The sequence below is a fragment of the Oncorhynchus nerka genome, linkage group LG7, assembly GCF_034236695.1.
Source record: "Oncorhynchus nerka isolate Pitt River linkage group LG7, Oner_Uvic_2.0, whole genome shotgun sequence".
In the NCBI taxonomy this organism is placed as follows: Eukaryota; Metazoa; Chordata; class Actinopteri; order Salmoniformes; family Salmonidae; genus Oncorhynchus; species Oncorhynchus nerka.
In genome coordinates, this window is record NC_088402.1 from 39,986,502 (window position 1) to 40,007,829 (window position 21,328).

The 21,328-nt window shown below is 42.4% G+C and overlaps 1 protein-coding gene across 1 annotated transcript in view; it reads right to left on the reverse strand.

The window, feature by feature from the left end:
- Nucleotides 1-5,388: 5,388 nt before the first annotated feature.
- Nucleotides 5,389-21,328, reverse strand: part of LOC115132746 (chloride channel protein 1-like) — a 39,967-nt gene continuing 24,027 nt past the window's right edge. Inside the window, exons 11-23 of the mRNA XM_029665478.2 lie at nt 21,230-21,314; nt 18,018-18,173; nt 17,464-17,533; nt 17,134-17,244; nt 16,312-16,525; nt 15,979-16,112; nt 15,703-15,887; nt 14,935-15,016; nt 13,862-13,944; nt 10,037-10,084; nt 9,446-9,550; nt 9,198-9,284; nt 5,389-8,977 (exon numbers count right to left, since the gene is read on the reverse strand). Coding sequence (XP_029521338.2) covers nt 8,498-8,977; nt 9,198-9,284; nt 9,446-9,550; nt 10,037-10,084; nt 13,862-13,944; nt 14,935-15,016; nt 15,703-15,887; nt 15,979-16,112; nt 16,312-16,525; nt 17,134-17,244; nt 17,464-17,533; nt 18,018-18,173; nt 21,230-21,314 — 1,840 coding nt within the window. The 3' untranslated portion in view covers nt 5,389-8,497. The remainder of the gene's footprint in view (nt 8,978-9,197; nt 9,285-9,445; nt 9,551-10,036; nt 10,085-13,861; nt 13,945-14,934; nt 15,017-15,702; nt 15,888-15,978; nt 16,113-16,311; nt 16,526-17,133; nt 17,245-17,463; nt 17,534-18,017; nt 18,174-21,229; nt 21,315-21,328) is intronic.

Consider the following 21,328-nt stretch of genomic DNA (forward strand, 5'->3'; position numbering starts at 1 on the left):
CTTTGGTCGTTTCTTCAAGTGCAGTCGCAGAAACCATCAAGCGTCATGATAAAACTGGCTCTCATGAGGACTGCCACAGGAATGGAAGACCCAGAGTTACCTCTGCTGCAGAGGATAAGTTCATTAAAGTTCCCAGCCACAGACATTGCAGCCCAAATAAATGCTTCACAGGGTTCAAGTAACAGACACATCTCAACATCAACTGTTCAGATGAGACTGTGTGAATCAGGCCTTCATGGTTGAATTGCTGCAAAGAAACCACTCCACAGTGTGTCGAAGCCTTCCGGCGCCGACAGAGATGGCCGCCTCGCTTCGCGTTCCTAGGAAACTATGCAGTTTTTTGTTTTTTTTACGTGTTATTTCTTACATTAGTACCCCAGGTCATCTTAGGTTTCATTACATACAGTCGAGAAGAACTACTGAATATAAGATCAGCGTCAACTCACCATCAGTACGACCAAGAATATGTTTTCCGCGACGCGGATCCTGTGTTCTGCCTTACAAACAGGTCAACGGAATTGATTCCAGGCAGCGACCCCAAAAAACGACTTCGTAAAAGAGGGAAACGTAGCGGTCTTCTGGTCAGACTCCGGACACGGGCACATCGTGCACCACTCCCTAGCATTCTTCTTGCCAATGTCCAGTCTCTTGACAACAAGGTTGATGAAATCCGAGCAAGGGTAGCATTCCAGAGGGACATCAGAGACTGTAACGTTCTCTGCTTCACGGAAACATGGCTCACTGGAGAGACGCTATCCGGGGCGGTGCAGCCAACGGGTTTCTCCACGCATCGCGCCGACAGAAACAAACATCTTTCTGGTAAGAAGAGTGGCGGGGGCGTATGCCTCATGACTAACGAGACATGGTGTGATGAAGGAAACATACAGGAACTCAAATCCTTCTGTTCACCTGATTTAGAATTCCTCACAATCAAATGTAGACCGCATTATCTACCAAGAGAATTCTCTTCGATTATAATCACAGCCGTATATATACCCCCCAAGCAGACACATAGATGGCTCTGAACAAACTTTATTTAACTCTTTGCAAACTGGAAACCATTTATCCGGAGGCTGCATTCATTGTAGCTGGGGATTTTAACAAAGCTAATCTGAAAACAAGACTCCCTAAATTTTATCAGCATATCGATTGCGCAACCAGGGGTGGTAAAACCTTGGATCATTGTTACTCTAACTTCCGCGACGCATATAAGGCCCTGCCCCGCCCCCCTTTCGGAAAAGCTGACCACGACTCCATTTTGTTGATCCCTGCCTACAGACAGAAACTTAAACAAGAGGCTCCCACGCTGAGGTCTGTCCAACGCTGGTCCGACCAAGCTGACTCCACACTCCAAGACTGCTTCCATCACGTGGACTGGGACATGTTTCGTATTGCGTCAGATAACAATATTGACGAATACGCTGATTCGGTGTGCGAGTTCATTAGAACGTGCGTTGAAGATGTCGTTCCCATAGCAACGATAAAAACATTCCCTAACCAGAAACCGTGGATTGATGGCAGCATTCGCGTGAAACTGAAAGCGCGAACCACTGCTTTTAATCAGGGCAAGGTGTCTGGTAACATGACCGAATACAAACAGTGCAGCTATTCCCCCCGCAAGGCTATCAAACAAGCTAAGCGTCAGTACAGAGACAAAGTAGAATCTCAATTCAACGGCTCAGACACAAGAGGCATGTGGCAGGGTCTACAGTCAATCACGGACTACAAGAAGAAACCCAGCCCAGTCACGGACCAGGATGTCTTGCTCCCAGGCAGACTTTTTTGCCCGCTTTGAGGACAATACAGTGCCACTGACACGGCCTGCAATGAAAACATGTGGTCTCTCCTTCACTGCAGCCGAGGTGAGTAAGACATTTAAACGTGTTAACCCTCGCAAGGCTGCAGGCCCAGACGCCATCCCCAGCCGCGCCCTCAGAGCATGCGCAGACCAGCTGGCCGGTGTGTTTACGGACATATTCAATCAATCCCTATACCAGTCTGCTGTTCCCACATGCTTCAAGAGGGCCACCATTGTTCCTGTTCCCAAGAAAGCTAAGGTAACTGAGCTAAACGACTACCGCCCCGTAGCACTCACTTCCGTCATCATGAAGTGCTTTGAGAGACTAGTCAAGGACCATATCACCTCCACCCTACCTGACACCCTAGACCCACTCCAATTTGCTTACCGCCCAAATAGGTCCACAGACGATGCAATCTCAACCACACTGCACACTGCCCTAACCCATCTGGACAAGAGGAATACCTATGTGAGAATGCTGTTCATCGACTACAGCTCGGCATTTAACACCATAGTGCCCTCCAAGCTCGTCATCAAGCTCGAGACCCTGGGTCTCGACCCCGCCCTGTGCAACTGGGTACTGGACTTCCTGACGGGCCGCCCCCAGGTGGTGAGGGTAGGCAACAACATCTCCTCCCCGCTGATCCTCAACACGGGGGCCCCACAAGGGTGCGTCCTGAGCCCTCTCCTGTACTCCCTGTTCACCCACGACTGCGTGGCCACGCATGCCTCCAACTCAATCATCAAGTTTGCGGACGACACAACAGTGGTAGGCTTGATTACCAACAACGACGAGACGGCCTACAGGGAGGAGGTGAGGGCCCTCGGAGTGTGGTGTCAGGAAAATAACCTCACACTCAACGTCAACAAAACTAAGGAGATGATTGTGGACTTCAGGAAACAGCAAAGGGAACACCCCCCTATCCACATCGATGGAACAGTAGTGGAGAGGGTAGCAAGTTTTAAGTTCCTCGGCATACACATCACAGACAAACTGAATTGGTCCACTCACACAGACAGCGTCGTGAAGAAGGCGCAGCAGCGCCTCTTCAACCTCAGGAGGCTGAAGAAATTCGGCTTGTCACCAAAAGCACTCACAAACTTCTACAGATGCACAATCGAGAGCATCCTGGCGGGCTGTATCACCCTGGTACGGCAACTGCTCCGCCCTCAACCGTAAGGCTCTCCAGAGGGTAGTGAGGTCTGCACAACGCATCACCGGGGGCAAACTACCTGCCCTCCAGGACACCTACACCACCCGATGTTACAGGAAGGCCATAAAGATCATCAAGGACATCAACCACCCGAGCCACTGCCTGTTCACCCCGCTATCATCCAGAAGGCGAGGTCAGTACAGGTGCATCAAAGCTGGGACCGAGAGACTGAAAAACAGCTTCTATCTCAAGGACATCAGACTGTTAAACAGCCACCACTAACATTGAGTGGCTGCTGCCAACACACTGACATTGACACTGACCCAACTCCAGCCACTTAATAATGGGAATTGATGGGAAATTATGTAAATATATCACTAGCCACTTTAAACAATGCTACCTTATATAATGTTACTTACCCTACATTATTCATCTCATATGCATACGTATATACTGTACTCTATATCATCGACTGCATCCTTATGTAATACATGTATCACTAGCCACTTTAACTATGCCACTTTGTTTACTTTATCTACATACTCATCTCATATGTATATACTGTACTCGATACCATCTACTGTATGCTGCCCTGTACCATCACTCATTCATATATCCTTATGTACATATTATTTATCCCCTTACACTGTGTATAAGACAGTAGTTTTGGAATTGTTAGTTAGATTACTTGTTGGTTATTACTGCATTGTCGGAACTAGAAGCACAAGCATTTCGCTACACTCGCATTAACATCTGCTAACCATGTGTATGTGACAAATAAAATTTGATTTGATTTGATTTGATTTGAAGGACACCAAATAAGAAGAAGAGACTTGCTTGGGCCATGAAACTTGAGCAATGGACATTAGACCAGTGGAAGTCTGTTCTTTGGTCTGATGAGTCTCAATTTGAGATTTTTGGTTCCAACTGCCGTGTCTTTGTGAGATGCAGAGCAGGTGAATGGATGATCTCTATATGTGTGGTTCCCACTGTGAAGCATGGAGGAGGTGTGATGGTGTGTGGGGGTGCTTTGCTGGTGACACTGTCAGTGATTTATTTAGAATTCAAGGCACACTTAACCAGCATGGCTAGCACAGTATACTGCAGCGATACGCCATCCCATCTGGTTTGCGCTTATTGGTACTATAATTTGTTTTTTTAACAGGACAATGACCCAAAACACACCTCCAGGCTGTGTAAGGGCTATTTGACCAAGAAGGAGAGTGATGGAGTGCTGCATCAGATAACCTGGCTTCCACAATCAACCGACCTCAATCAAATTGAGATGGTTTGGGATGAGTTGGACTACAGAGTGAAGGAAAAGCATCCAACAAGTGCTCAGCAGATGTGGGAACTCCTTCAAGACTGTTGGAAAAGCATTCCAGGTGAAGCTAGTTGAGAGAATGCCAAGAGTGTGCAAAGCTGTCATCAAGGCAAATGGTGGCTACTTTGAAGAATCAAAAATCAAAAATATATTTGATTTGTTTAACACTTTTTGGGTTACTACATGATTCCATTTGTGTTATTTCATAGTTTTGATGTCTTCACAAGTTTTTTACTATGTAGAAAATAGAAAAATAACTAAATGTACACAATGTATTTTTGGATAGACTACACCGAATATATACTAGAAGAGGCATCTTCGTTTAATTTAATTTCACGCAATTCAATTACATTTCCTTTAATTCTAATTCTAATTGCAATTCTGTACCCTGTTATCTACTTCAATTCAAATGAAATTAAATGAAAATAATTTCATTGGAATTTATTAGGCATTCTTAATTAAATTCTAAATTGAGCCAAAACTGCTATATGCTTGCCGGCTGGATTAGGATTAAGAGAGTAGACTGGGTCACTCACACCCATTATGAATAAAGGACAACCAAAATATTATTTTCATTCGGACACAGCTGAAAAGTATTAAAAATACAAAACATTTACTCATATATTTTTTTGGAAGCCGTTAGTTCCTCCGACAATGCTATGAAATCTGGAGTGTTCTAGTCCTGTCAACAATACAGCTGGTCTGATTCTGTTACTGCCGTCTTACTGTAGGCTTCACTACCCTCTGTCTGTCTCTTCATAACCAACTATTTCTTCTGTCGGAGGAGATTGTTTTACTTCCTGTAACGTTGATGACAATAGAAGTGAGAGACAGAAAGACTGAAGTGTGGGAGTGGAGCTGAGAACCACTCATTTGTTCACCAATTCGTCAATATGACAAAGATGCCTCTACTGCTTTAAACGAACAGGCATGTTGCTAAGTACAAAAGTGAATTCCAAAAGCCCATGTTCATTTAATATAGTGTAATTAGCACCACATTTCCTAGTTTCATAAAAGTTGCATTCGTTTTCAGTTAATCATTTTATATGATTTATTATGCTGTTCCAAATCCATATGCCTTGAATAGTCACAATAATAAAGAATTTGGCAGGTAAGTTATTAACATTTATTAACTACATTACACATTGTTAATACATTCAGAGACAAATCGGCTCTACGAAAAGATAAATAAATAAAGACAGACAAATAAACGTAAACATGTGTGCTCACACATTCTAGTGTACTGTAAATACAGTTGAAGTCGGACGTTTACATACGCCTTAGCCAAATGCATTTAAACTCCATTTTCCCACAATTGCTGACATTTAACCAGAGTAAAAAATCCCTGTCTTAGGTCAGTTAGGATCACCACTTTATTTTAAGAATGAGAAATGTCAAAATAATAGTAGAGAATGATTTATTTCAGCTTTTATTTCTTTCATCGCATTCCCAGTGGGTCAGAAGTTTACATACACTCAATTAGTATTTGGTAGCATTGCCTTTAAATTGTTTAACTTGGGTAAAACGTTTCAGGTTGCCTTCCACAAGCTTCCCACAATAAGTTGGGTGAATTTTGGCCCATTCCTCCTGACAGAGCTGGTGTAACTGAGTCAGGTTTGTCGGCCTCCCTGCTTGCACACGCTTTTTCAGTTCTGCCCACAATGGGATTGAGGTCAGGGTTTTGTGATGGCCACTCCAATGCCTTGACTTTGTTGTCCTTAAGCCATTTTGCCACAACTTTGGAAGTATGCTTGGCGTCATTGTCCATTTGGAAGACCCATTTGCGACCAAGCTTTAACTTCCTTACTGATGTCTTGACATGTTGCTTCAATATATCCACATCATTTTCTTTCCTCATGATGCCATCTATTTTGTGAAGTGCACCAGTCCCTCCTGCAGCAAAGCACCCCCACAAGATGATGCTGCCACCCCCGTGCTTCACGGTTGGGATTGTGTTCTTTGGCTTGCAAGCCTCCCCCTTTTTCTTCCAAACATAACGATGGTCATTATGGCCAAACGGTTCTATTTTTGTTTCATCAGACCACAGGACTTTTCTCCAGAAAGTACAATCTTTGTCCCCGTGTGCAGTTGCAACCCATAGTCTGGCTTTTTCATGGCAGTTTTGGAGCAGTAGCTTCTTCCTTGCTGAGTGGCCTTTCAGGTTATGTCGATATAGGACACGTTTTAAAGTGGATATAGATATTTTGTACCTGTTTCCTCCAGCATCTTCACAAGGTCCATTGCTGTTGTTCTGGGATTGATTTGCCCTTTTCGCACCAAAGTACGTTCATCTCTAGGAGACAAAGAGGCACTGAGTTTCCTTCCTGAGCAGTATGACGTCTGCGTGGTCCCATGGTGTTAATACTTGTGTACTATTGTTTGTACAGATAAACGTGGTACTTTCAGGCGTTTGGAAATTGCTCCCAAGGATGAACCAGGCTTGTGGGGGTCTATAATTATTTTTCTGAGGTCTTGGCTGATTTCTTTTGATTGTCCCATGATGTCAAGCAAAGAGGCACTGAGTTTGAAGGTAGGCCTTGAAATACATCCACAGGTACACCTCCAATTGACTCAAATGACATCAATTAGCCTATCAGAAGCGTCTAAAGCCATGACATCATTTTCTGGAATTTTCCAAGATGTTTAAAGGCACAGTCAACTTCATGTACGTAAACTTCTGACCCACTGGAATTGTGACACAGTGAATTATAAGTGAAATAATCTGTCTGTAAACAATTGTTGCAAAAATTACTTGCACAAAGTAGATGTCCTAACCGACTTGCCAAAACTATAGTTTGTTAACAAGACATTTGTGGAGTGTTTGAAAAATGAGTTTTAATGACTCCAACCTAAGTGTACGTAAACTTTCGACTTCAACTGTACATTCATACATTAAAAAACATATCGACATCATACAATCAAAATCCTTTTCAATTAACAGACAGGAAGATTCCTCTGTTCAACATCTGCAGGTTTAAAGACATAGGGAGCAACCTGAGAAACTGTTTGAAGAAGAGAGAGAGCGGGAGAAAGAAAAAGGTGGTTGTGGTAGAATGACAGAATTTCATTCATCATCCAACTACTTTTCAGATAAAGCATTGCGTCATACCGTAGATTTTTTCTTCTGTGCTCAGTACATAGACTTGGAATCACTGGCCACTCTAATAACGGAACACTAGTCACTTTAATAATGTTTACATCCTGCTTTACGTATCTCATATGTATATACTGTATTCTATTCTACTGTATTTTAGTCAATGCCACTCCAACATTGCTCAATCTACTATTTATATATTTCTTAATTCCATTCTCTTACTTTTAGATTTGTTGTGTGTATTGTTGTGAATTGTTAGATATTACTGCACTTTTGGAGCTACGAACACACATTTCGCTACACCCGCAATACCAACTGCTAAATATGTCTATGCGGCCAATAAAATATGATTTGATTTGTGCCAGAAGAACATTGGGGTTTTGTTCATTAGGGCATGCAAAGGGTAATGTTTTACAATGTTTCGCAGTGTAAAACGAAAATGAGCCTTTCTTATTGGCCAAGGTCGAGGTAGTCCCCATTGTTTCAGTCCGTTTATCTCCATCTGGTGCCTAATGAACACAACCCAGCTTTTTTGGAGGAGGTAGGAAAAGTCACCAATGTATAAGTCACCAAGTTTCATAATAATGTCATCAGTATGTGTTTGTTTTGCGTTATCATCAAGTGAGCGATTAATCTAAATTACAGAGGGGGATGGTGGTTGTTCAGCTGGAGTCATGGCATCATTAAGTAAAAAACCTCTAGCATCATTACATCTGAGTTGGCTGTCGTCAGTCTGATTTAACACTGTCATCCATCAACCCAGCATGGTGATCATAAAACTCCCTCCCAAGGTGAGGATGGGTTTAGTAAAGGTCGTTTTGGGGCCTTGTTGATTTTTTAGCTCTTGGAGCACCACTGGTAGCCATTGTCTCCTGTTTAAAAACCAATGACATCAATTCTAATCTTAAAAGGTCAAGTACTACTATCGAGCCCAGATTATTTCTCCTCGTGGATTCACAGACATCATTCATCGAGTGAAGAAAGAGGGTGCGAGAAGGAACAGCGAGAGAGCGAAAGAGGGAAAGGGCAATAGGGAGAGAGAGAAGATGGAGGGATAGAGAAAGACTAAAAGAGAAATTCACACCATAAAAAAAAATGTTATAAAAAAACATCACTCGTCTATAAGGCTAGATGGGCTGCTCATCTTCACTCTCCTCCTCCACTTGCTGCTTTGCGACAGGCCGGAGGGCGGTGAGGGGAGAGGAGAAGGCGGCGAGGGGGATGGAGAGAGCAACGGTGAGGGGCATGGAGAGGGGCGAGGTGAGGGGGATGGAGAGGGGCAAGGAGTGGGGTAGTGAGGGGCTACTGTTGCTACTGCTGCTCCCCGTTCCGCTGCTGCTACTACTACTGCTGCTGTTCACCTCTGCCACCTCCCGCCTCGTGCCCTCGATCCACACCTCCATCTCCTCCTGTGTCGGGGGAGGTGGCGGGGCAGTGGCATGGGGGAAGATGGGAGCCTGGGAGAGAGGGGAGGAGGGGGTGGTCGGGGAGGAGGGAGCGGAGGTTGCCTGGGGTTTGGATGACTTTCGGCTGGTGTTGCTGAAGCTGGCCAGAGGGGGACGTAGCCGGACCCCGCTACGGGTGGAGCCCTCGATGGCCTTTTGCAGCTGGGAGAGAATGGGGTAGTGGGAACAGGGAAAGGGAGGGGACACATTAGAAGAACACAACATTGAATTACGTGAAAATAGCATGATGAGTAGACTCATAAGGCAATTTGACTCAACTCTTACTAAACTGTCAGGTTCCGTCACAAGCAAAAGATAATGAAATACTGTGAAACAGAAATGAGAGAAAGAGATAAAGAAAGAGAAAAGGACGTTTTCTTACCTCTTTAAGTGCAACAACACCCACCAGTTTTCCGATACTGGTGACATAGGCATGACTCAGGCCCAGTAATGAGAAGAGAGTGTGGGTCTGGGACAGGCAGAAAAGGTCAGACGTCAAATTAGGCCGCAACATTTTGGTATGGCTTCTGTTCTAAGCAAATCCACTATCGTTCGTATTTCCATGTGTCTAGACATGATGTCAGATACTATATCTCCAAATTGGTATGAATTGGCAGCACTTGAACCAACCTTGTGTAATGATGTCCTCTCCACTAGCTGGAAAGGGGAGGGATCTATTCGGATCTGATCAATTTCCATTGGCTTGTCCATCTCAGCCTCCTCCCATTCTTTGATCTGCTCCAGCCAATCAGACACAATGTCAAGAAACGCAACACTGTAATTGGCTAAAAACACTCTAAAACGCAACCTTCAATGTCAACTGCCTCCATAAGAGATGTATGGATGTTGACACTTTTTAACCCTCTTATGTGTTTCAACATGTTAACCCAGACCCTTTTGACAAGGGTAGCCTAGTGGTTAGAGCATTGGACTAGTAACCGGAAGGTTGCCAGTTCAAATCCCCGAGCTGACAAGGTACAAATCTGTCGTTCTGCCCCTGAACAGGCAGTTAACCCACTGTTCCTAGGCTGTCATTGAAAATAAGAATTTGTTCTGAACTGACTTGCCTAGTTAAATAAAGGTAAAAAAAGATTATTTTTTTTAAAAGTACAAAAGTGTTGGAAAATGTACAAGGCAGCCTACTCTAATCATTTTGCATGGCATCAGGGGAAGTAAAGGTCTTGGGGCCGCACTTAAGTGGACCTGAATGAGATCAGTTACCTCTTCTGGTGTCATCGTATCGGACAGGAGAGGGTTGGCGCAAGGCTCCTGATGAGAGAGAGAGAGAAAATAGAGGTAAGATAAGATCAAATAAAATAAGATAAGACACTTCCCGAGTAACGTCATGCACACATTTTTAGTTGCCCCCACTATCTTTGAAGAGTTTCAAGATGAGGTGACGAGAGTCTCTACACTTCTGCTTCCCATAACATAGCTGAGGGCGGCTGTTCTTGAAACCAATAACCCATATTTGTCTCCTCAAAATATATAGAATGATTTGGTTGAATGCCGTGTCAAGAATAACATGTTTTGTGTGGGCTGCATGTTCATCGATGTACTCTTGTTGATTTCTGAAGCAGAGGCGTTTGTGTGAAATATAACAATGACTTTTCATTATGAAATAGTCATGAGTTTGGGGTGCACAATTCAAACCAAAGGCTGGCCTACCCAGTAGAAAACTGCACAACTACGACAGGTGACAAAATATTAGAATCCTCATTGAATAGGGAGATACAGTAGGTTGACCGAAAGGTGCACATTCAAACCCTGTACTTACAAGTACATCCGTGAGTATCATTAACATGCATTGTTTTTCATATTTGCAGTATAGAATGGTAATATGAAAAGCCAACCAGCCATACCAGGGAAATAATAACCATAAGTCATATGTTGATTAACATATAGAACTAAGAGGGAATATGTTTGACTATGCACACACACCCGGAACAACCTCCATTTGCAATTCATGTGAATTCATGTCACACGCAATTAGATAAGGGAGTGTGTGTACGTAGAGAGCAGAGCTCAGTAATGAGATTCATCCCACGCAAATGTAATGGCGAAATATTTATATTTCCCATCTTGAAATATGGTTTTACAATCAAACCGCCGAGGATAGAAGATACAGTTGAAGTTGGAAGTTTACATACACTTAGGCTGGAGTCATTCAAACTCATTTTTCAACCACTCCACAAATGTCTTGTCAACAAACTGTAGTTTTGGCAAGTCATTTAGGACATCTACTTTGTCCATGACACAAGTCATTTTTCCAACAATTGATTACAGACAGATTATTTCACTTATAATTCACTGTATCACAATTCCAGTGGGTCAGAAGTTTACATAAACTAGGTTGACATTGCCTTTAAAAAGCTTGGAAAGCTCTGTCATGATGATGTCATGGCTTTAGAAGCTTCTGATCGGCTAATTGACATAATTTGACTTAATTGGAGGTGTACCTGTGGATGTATTTCAAGGCCTACCTTCAAACGCAGTGCCTCTTTGCTTGACATCATGGGACAGTCTGGTTCATCCTTGGGAGCAATTTCCAAACGCATGAAGGTACCACGTTTATCTGTACAGTCAATTGTACGCAAGTATAAACACCATGGGACCACGCAGCCGTCATATCGCTCAGGTAGGAGACACTTTCTGTCTCCTAAAGATGAACGTACTTTGGTGTGAAAAGTGCAAATCAATCCCAGAACAACAGCAAAGAACCTTGTGAAGATGCTGGAGGAAACAGGTACAAAAGTATATATATCCACAGTAAAACAAGTCCTATATCGACATAACCTGAAAGGCCACTCAGCAAGGAAGAAGCCACTGCTCCAAAACCGCCATGAAAAAGCCACACTACGGTTTGCAACTGCACACGGGGACAAAGATTGTACTTTCTGGAGAAAAGTCCTGTGGTCTGATGAAACAAAAATAGAACCATTTGGCCATAATGACCATCGTTATGTTTGGAAGAAAAAGGGGGAGGCTTGCAAGCCAAAGAACACCATCCCAACTGTGAAGCACGGGGGTGGCAGCATCATCTTGTGGGGGTGCTTTGCTGCAGGAGGGACTGGTGCACTTCACAAAATAGATGGCATCATGAGGAAAGAAAATGATGTGGATATGTTGAAGCAACATGTCAAGACATCAGTAAGGAAGTTAGAGCTTGGTCGCAAATGGGTCTTCCAAATGGACAATGACCCCAAGCATACTTCCAAATTTGTGCCAAAATGGCTTAAGGACAACAAAGTCAAGGCATTGGAGTGGCCATCACAAAGCACTGACCTCAATCCCATAGAACATTTTTGGGCAGAACTGAAAAAGCGTGTGCGAGCAAGGAGGCCGACAAACCTGACTCAGTTACTTCAGCTCTGTCAGAAGGAATGGGACAAAATTCACCCAACTTATTGTGGGAAGCTTGTGGAAGGCAACCTGAAACGTTTATCCAAGTTAAACCATTTAAAGGTAATGGTACCAAATACTAATTGAGTGTATGTAAACTTCTGACCCACTGGGAATGTGATGAAAGAAATTAAAGCTGAAATAAATCATTCTCTCTACTATTATTCTGACATTTCTCATTCTTAAAATAAAGTGGTGATCCTAACTGACCTAAGATAGAGACTTTTTACTGGGATTAAATGTCAGCAATTGTGAAAAACTGAGTTGAAATGTATTTGTCAAAGTTGTATGTAAACGTCCAACTTCAACTGTATCTACATCTCAACAGCTCATTACCCCAGTAATTTATTTGCTGCTCAATTCTCTTTATTTGCTGCACCAGAAATACTTTAGTGATCATTAGGAAGATATTGGTGTGTGCACGGCAGTGCTGAGCGATTAGTGCTTTGAGGTTGGTTGGGTTTTTTGTCCGTGCTACAGGCGACAATACCGGTCCACTAATACATGACGAGTAAAGGCCAAGAGCGCTACTTTGGTTAAGTTTTTTTTTTAAATACATTTTTTGTGTTTATTATTATTATTAGAACTGTTTTAATTCAGATTTTTCACAGTGCGGTGCAGCGCCTTCAGCACCCTTACTTCCTGTGTCAATGGTTGCACCTCCTTTTGCCCTCAGAACAGCCTCAATTGGTTGGGGGTATGGACTCTACAAGGTGTCACAAGCATTCCACAGGGATGCTGGCCCATATTGACCCCAATGCTTCCGACAGTTGTGTCAAGTTGGCTGGATGTCCTTTGGGTGGTGGACCATTCTTGATACACACGTGAAACTGTGAAAACCCCAGCAGCATTGCAGTTCTTGACACACTCAAACTGGTGCGTCTGACTGCTACTGCCATACCCAGTTCAAAGGCACTTCAATCCTTTGTCTTGCCCATTCACACATACACAATCCATGTCTCAAAATATTCCTTTAAACCTGTCTCAGTATGGTCAGTCTATGTCATGGAAAGAGAATGTCTTGTACACAGTGTATATTACATTTGTATTATTTGATTACTTTATTTCATTCCAAGCCACCATCTCATCTCTATAGAGCTGCTGCCTATGCCGTCTGACAAAATCACAATTTTAGTAGCCTAGTTCTTCAAAGTAAATAAGGCATATTTTTATGACTGCTGAATACAAACTATGAATCACTTAGATTATGTATTTTCAGGTTGAGATACCTCACAAAGTACCTGCTCTCTATCCCTCTCGATAGCGAGTTCTTCTGTCTCTTCTCTCCCTCTTTGTGTCTGCACCACACAGACTGGACAAGTAGGTGCACAACGGATTATGATCATTGTAGTCAATTACCATGTTTAATGTGCCAGACTAAGTAGAATATTCGCCTGTTGGAAACTTACAACTCCCTACTACATCGCACAGTTCCGGGCTTGATCTGATTTATCTCCAGAGAAAATGTGCATTGAGCTCACAGAAGTTAAAAAAACATGGAATTCAAATAATTGAACCGACGTTGGTCAATTAGTTGTTTAAAAAAACGAACAAGAAAACTGACATGTTGGTTAATCGCCCAGCACTAACGTAGAGTCACAGGCACAGACACAGACGTTCTGTACACACACAGTTTTAGACTACCTGTGACTGTCCCTCTGCCTGTCTGTCTCGAGAGGTGAAGATATTCCGTAGAGTTCTCCTAACAGACTGAAGATGGCCCTTTTCTGAAAAGGACAGATGCTAAAAGTTGTGATGGACGAAGGTCAAAGTCCTCTACAAAGGTGTCTTGATGTTAAGATTGATAACAAAATAATTCAAAGCTGTATAATAATATGAATATACAATAAGCTGCATAATAATATGAATGTACAATAAGCTGCATAATAATATGAATATACTATAAGCTGTATAATATGAATATACAATAAGCTGTATAATAATATGAATATACAATAAGCTGTATAATAATATGAATATACAATAAGCTGTATAATAATATGAATGTACAATAAGCTGCATAATAATATGAATATACAATAAGCTGTATAATATGAATATACAATAAGCTGTATAATAATATGAATATACAATAAGCTGTATAATAATATGAATATACAATAAGCTGTATAATAATATGAATGTACAATAAGCTGCATAATAATATGAATATACAATAAGCTGTATAATATGAATATACAATAAGCTGTATAATAATATGAATATACAATAAGCTGTATAATAATATGAATATACAATAAGCTGCATAATAATATGAATATACAATAAGCTGTATAATATGAATATACAATAAGCTGTATAATAATATGAATATACAATAAGCTGCATAATAATATGAATATACAATAAGCTGTATAATAATATTAATATACAATAAGCTGTATAATAATATGAATATACAATAAGCTGTATAATAATATTAATATACAATAAGCTGTATAATAATATGAATGTACAATAAGCTGTATAATAATATGAATATACAATAAGCTGTATAATAATATGAATATACAATAAGCTGTATAATATGAATATACAATAAGCTGTATAATAATATGAATATACAATAAGCTGTATAATATGAATATACAATAAGCTGTATAATAATATGAATGTACAATAAGCTGTATAATAATAGATGACACTGTTGCCAGGCACCCATAGAAGCATTGTTCCACGGAGATGGTTCAACTCACCAGGAGCTGTGTGATTGGACAAGGGCTCCTGTGGTTTAGGAGATGGCAGGGGGCCATTGCTCTCTTCCTGAACTGGGGTACTCTGGGAAATTGAACAAAACAGTAAATTCATCACGTTGACAGCTTAAATAATGGCACAATACAAGTTCCTTGCAGCAAGGCGCTTCAGTAAGCGTTTTCCAGTTTGTTCCTGTAGATGAACACTTTCTGGTTCCAGGTAGAACCTTGTCACCGAACAAGGAATCCTTTTAGTACTCTTCGAAAAACCTATCTGTGTATGCGACAAGGGCTGTGGCGGTCACAAAATTGATTGTCAAGAAAATGACTGCCGGTCTCACAGTAATTGACCGTTAATTAACATAAATGCATTCAGCATCTCCTGGCTTCCACACAGACTACAAGTCACTGATGCAGACCTTTGGAACATCTACATTTTAAAAAGTCTAATAAATCCATGTAATATAGCCTACACCTTCACAATAAATCCATTATTTATTTTAGACTGGTCTAAAGAAACATGATAGGAATTAAATGTAGTCTAATTCAGAAGAACAAAATAACATACTCTGAGTTGTCCTTATGTTAGGTCCTGATCTAGCTGTGTCATATTTAGCTGACGAGTTGACTGCCTTCATGACTCGTAACCGCGGGTGTGGCGGTAATACGGTCACCATAACAACCCTATAGGCGACCAATAAACTTTGATTTGATTGATTTTGTGTGTTTTTGATTCCTCATGAACATTTCCCCTTGGTCTCTCTGACACACCTTATCTCCACTCTCCTCGTCATCTTCATCCACAAAGGCAAAGGATTCCCAGCTGTCTTTGGCATACTGGTTCTGTTCCTGCAAACGCTGTTCCTGCCTGAGGATCCGCCTCTCTGCAGAGAGCCACCAATCACAGAGAGCGTGGAGCTCTGACCGCTCGATGGAGCCCAAAAGGATCATAGAGTCTACAGGAAGAGTCACATGATGATGAACCACTCAAGAAATGAAGACACTGAAATTTATCCTCACGTTCACAAAAAATGCATACATTTTTACCTGTTGAATCCACTAGTGGTATCGTTTTGAGAGAAGTGGAATCCAGGAGGTGTATCAACTCCCTGTAGGTGGACTGTAATGAGAGAAACTTCACTTTCCTAACCATGATGTCCTCCACAAAGATGTTATACTGGCTGTAAGTCAGAAGGAAATGCCAATCATTAATTCATGCTCAACACTTGTGTACTACGGGTGTGTTTATGTTGAAGAATCAAGCATGCTGAGGCGGCCATATTGACTCAAACAACTCATTCTTTTAGCATGAGACCCTCAATGCAACTGGGCCCCCTTAGAGCCAACATGTCACCTTGGTTGCAGCTTCTCTTTGCACACCTGATGTGTCCAAAGCCCAGCTCAGGGAGGTAAGGCAGTTTCTTGATCTGGATGATGGAGTCGTAGAGCGAGGGCTGCAGGCCCTGGGCCACCATGTTAGCCAGGATCACGGCCACCATCATGGGCAGGATGTGGGAGATCTGGCCCGTCAGCTCAAAGCAGATAACCGCCGTGGACACCGTGTGGGTCACCGCCCCGGTCAGTGCCGCCGCTCCTGGGAGTGAGGAGGGAGAAGAGGAAGGAAATGGAAGACAGAGGAAGGGAGAGAGGGATGGGTAGAAAGAGAAAAGGAGATAAAACAGGCATTTGCAGGTGGAAGGGATGTGTAGATGGATGATCCATAAGAGAGGGGGATATACAAAAAAATGGGGGGGGGGTGATGGGTGGATGGCAAAAGATGGGAGGGATTAATGGGAAGAGGCAACACACTACTCATAGTTTGTGGACAAGTACAGGAGGGATGGCAGGAGGGAAAGAAGGGATGAGGAATGGGGTGAAGAACAAGGGATGAGGGGTGAGGAAGAGAAACATTATATCAGGGACCCAGGGTTGGTAATGATGTACAGGACGGCATGTGGGAATAGCGAAGGAAGAAAGAGTAAAAGGGATGGAATGAAAGGAGCAGAGGAAAAGAGGGGGGTTTGTAGGGTGAGAGAGGGAAGATGAAGGAGATGAATGGTAGCGTATATGTTTATGGTCACCGAGACAGCAGAGGACAGGAGAGGGGGAACAGACAGTGACATTTCACTGTCACACCAAAGGCGGATGACGGGCAGGCACTGACAGAGACAGGGAGAGGAGGAGGTGGAAAGGGAGACTAACCAATGACTGCGTACCCTCCTGGGATGATGCGGTACAAGATTCCATCAAACAGAATCCCATCGGGGAAGAGGGCAGCCATGATCTCCCCCACGAGCCGGCCAAAAGAGGCTCCTGGGGGGGGGACAAATGGTGGATATGGGAGGCGGAATGTCATGTTTACTTTGCATGTTGGCTATATGATGTTTAGACCCCCCCCCCCCCCCCAGGACTGTAGGCTTTTGGGTCACTCTCTCTGTCAATTTATTTGAACAAAGAAATATAAAAAATGGATATGGAATTTGTGTTCATATTACAACTAATAACATATGATAATCTTGTGCTTCTGTTTACCGAGTATGAAGACAGGCATGAAGGCTCCAGAAGGGATGGGCATCGTCGTCGAAACAGCAGACATCCAAAACTGGGACATGGATGGAATTCAATTAGTAACTGAGCAGAGTTAATGCATCTTAGCACTTCCACAAAAGTATAGAGGATTTGACTTGAAAGTTTTTTTTCAAATACTAGACTACATTCCCGACTAGTCTATTCGGTGACATTTCTCCAATCCAATAATACCATTGTGACAAGATACACATCACTATCTCCTCGATGGGAAATACTAATCCTACTGATGCTAACACTCACAGTATTGCACTCTTATCCTCCAGTACACTCAGTGGAAATCTCTAGGCAACTATGTCGAGTTTGATACTGATGGAGTGCTAAGGATTACATCTCCACCACAGTCTCTCTGAAGGAGATTCTTATTCTACTGAGATGAGTGACTCAACCAGGAGTCCGCCATTGTACTGAGTGGCGCTATGTGCAACATGTGACCATACTGACAAGCGCTACGGGGTGGAAAAGAAAGAGGGAGGGAGCAGGGGAATGAGGAAGGGTACCTTCATGACGAAGAAGAGCAGGAGGATGACAAAGACGCTGACGTCGGGGTGCAGCCAGGCAGAGGAGCGCCCCAGGCCGGGGGGAGGGGGGGAGCCCCAGATTTTGGTCCAGGTGAAGTTGTCGAACAGGGAGTTGATGCATTCTCTGGGCATTAGCTGGCGGTGGCATGAAAGAAGGGAAAGGAAGATGGAAAAAGTAATGGCAAGAACTCGCCCCACGGACGCACAATTGGCCTAGCGTCGTCCGGGTTAGGGAGGGTTTGGCCGGTAGGAATATCCTTGTCTCATCGCGCACCAGCGACTCCTGTGGTGGGCCGGGCGCAGTGCGCGCTAACCAAAGTCGCCAGGTGCACGGTGTTTCCTCCGACACATTGGTGCGGCTGGCTTCCGGGTTGGATGCGCACTGTGTTAAGAAGCAGTGCGGCTTGGTTGGGTTGTGTTTCGGAGGACACATGACTTTCGACCGTCGTCTCTCCCGAGCCCGTACGGGAGTTGCAGCGATGAGACAAGATAGTAACTACTAATAATTGGATACTACGAAATTGTGGAGAAAAAGGGGGTAAAAATTCAAATAAAATAAAAATAGTGTTAATGAAAAATAGGGTTAAAAAGTGTTAATGAAAAGGTGTTAAAAACAGTAAAGGTTCAATTGTGTTAAAATGTGTAATGAATAGTAATATATACAGTACCAGTCATAAGTTTGGACACACCTACTCATTCCAAGGTTTGTCTTTATTTTTACTATTTTTTATATTGCAGAATAATAGTGAAGACATCAAGACTATGGAATCATGTAGTAATTAAAGTGTTAAACAAATCAAAATATATTTTATATTTGAGATTCTTCATAGTAGCCACCATTTTCCTTGATGACACTCTTGGCATTTTCTCAACCAGCTTCATGAGGTAGTCACCTGGAATGCATTTCAATTAACAGGTGTGCTTTGTTAAAAGTTCATTTGTGGCATTTCTTTCCTTCTTAATGCGTTTGAGCCAATCAGTTGTGTTGTGACAAGGTAGGGGTGGTATACAGAAGGTAGCCCTATTTGGTAAAAGACCAAGCCCATATTATGGCAAGAACAGCATCAAATAAGCAAAGAGATACTTTAAGACATGAACATTTCTAAAACGTTTATAGTTTCTTTAAGTGCAGTCGCAAAAACCATCAAGGGCTATGACGAAACTGGCTCTCGTGAGGACCGCCACAGGAAAGGAAGACCCAGATTTACCTCTGCTGCAGAGGATAAGTTCATTGGAGCTACCAGCCTCAGAAATTGCAGCCCAATTTCTTTTCCACCCCGTAGCGTTTGTCAGTATAGTCACACATTGCACAGAGCGCCACAAAGTAGCAGACACATCTCAACATCAACTGTTTAGAGGAAACTGCGTGAAGCAAGCCATCATGGTTGAATTGCTGCAAAGAAACCATTACTCAAGGACTCCAATAAGAAGAGGAGACTTTCTTGCGCCAAGAAACACGAGCAATCGACATTAGACCAGTGTAAATCTGTCCTTTGGTCTGATGAGTCCAACTTTGAGATTTTTGGTTCCAACCGCAGTGTCTTTGTGAGATGCAGAGTAGGTGAAAGGGTGACCTCTGCATGTGTGGTTCCCCCCGTGAAGCATGGAGGAAAATGTGTGATGGTGTGGGGGCTGCTCTGCTGGTGACACTGTCTGTGATTGATTTAGAATTCAAGGCACACTTAACCAGCATGGCTACCACAGCATTCTGAAGAAGGAGAGTGATGGAGTGCTGCATCACCTGACATCAACCCAATTGAGATGGTTTGGGATGAGTTGGACCTCAGTGTGAAGGAAAAGCAGACAACAAGTGTGCAGCGTATGTGGGAACTACTTCAAGACTGTTGGAAAAGTATTCCTTGCGAAGCTGGTTGAGAGAAGGCCAAGAGTGTTTAAATCTGTCATCAAGGCAAAGGGTGGCTACTTTGAAGAATCTCAAATCTCAAATATATTTTGATTTGTTTAACAGTTTTTTGGTTACTACATGATCCCATATGTGTTATTTCATAGTTTATGTCTTCACTATTATTCTACAATGTAGAAAAATAGTAAAAATAAAGAAAAACCCTAGAATGAGTAGGTGTGTCTAAACTTTTGACTGGTACTGTATATATAAATATCGAATCATATTTTGACAAAACCAACTGTACTGTAGTCAGAACTCGTTCAAAATACTGCAGATGAAGATTGCTTTGTGTGCAAATATGTCAACCTGTAGGCCTATTCAATATAGTTCCAAACGAGAGGTTTTGAAATAATTGCCAATACTGTACTGTGAGCATAATGGTCTGTTTTGGAACCACCTCTGCATTTTAACACGGTAGAAACGGGGCACAAGTTCCATCTTTAAAATATGCTAAACATCGTAGCTTGAGGGTGAAGATCCCACTGCACACAGGTGTTTCTGACTGCTTTAAACACACCTAATTTGCACTAACTATGCAGGCTATTTTAAGGGGTCTCAAAACACAAGATTAACCTAGGGCATTTTTCTGAATGGCTGGGCAAAGAATACTGATACTGAACATCTAGATTACACAGTCCAGGTTTAACCTAGGTGCCAACTCCTTGTAGAATTCTCTTGAGACCAGAAACAGACTGCTACTAGCAGCCAGCCCACTGGGCACAGACGTGAGTGCAGACGTGAGTCTAGTTTTGATTTACATTTGGTTGAGTTGTCAACTAACGTGAATTCAACCCAAAAAAAATGTATGTTAAAAGTTGGGTGACAAAAACGACGTGAATTACTTTTTTTCAAATCCAATCAGTTTTCCACGTTGATTTGTTTTCCACGTTGATTCAACGTCATCACATAGAATGTTTGGGTTGAAATGACGTGGAAACCATGTTGAGTCAAATATATTTGTGCCTAGTGGGTATTTTTAGTTATGAGAAAGCCAAAAAATTCCAAATTGACATATTTTGGTAAATAGTTATACTCGTTAGAGGATCCTATGAATGTTGTTCTGCAGTGACACTTTTCATGATTGAGAAAAGTAGATAACAGTCGCATTTAAGCTAAACAAAACAATATTGGTAACACTTTATAATAACTTATGCTTATTCATCAAAGTGTTATGAAGTGTTACTAACATGTTTTCAAGTCCCAATAAACAGGGACATCTACAGAGCATATTCATAGTGAGAGATGAAACAAAAATTGGAAAATACAATTATATTTGAACTCTGACCTCTCCAGCCATGAACTGTCCAAATCCAGGGGGAAAGGTCAAGCTGGCTATCACTAAGGTCACAACACCGGGGAAAATCAGTCGGCTGGGGAAAGAAAA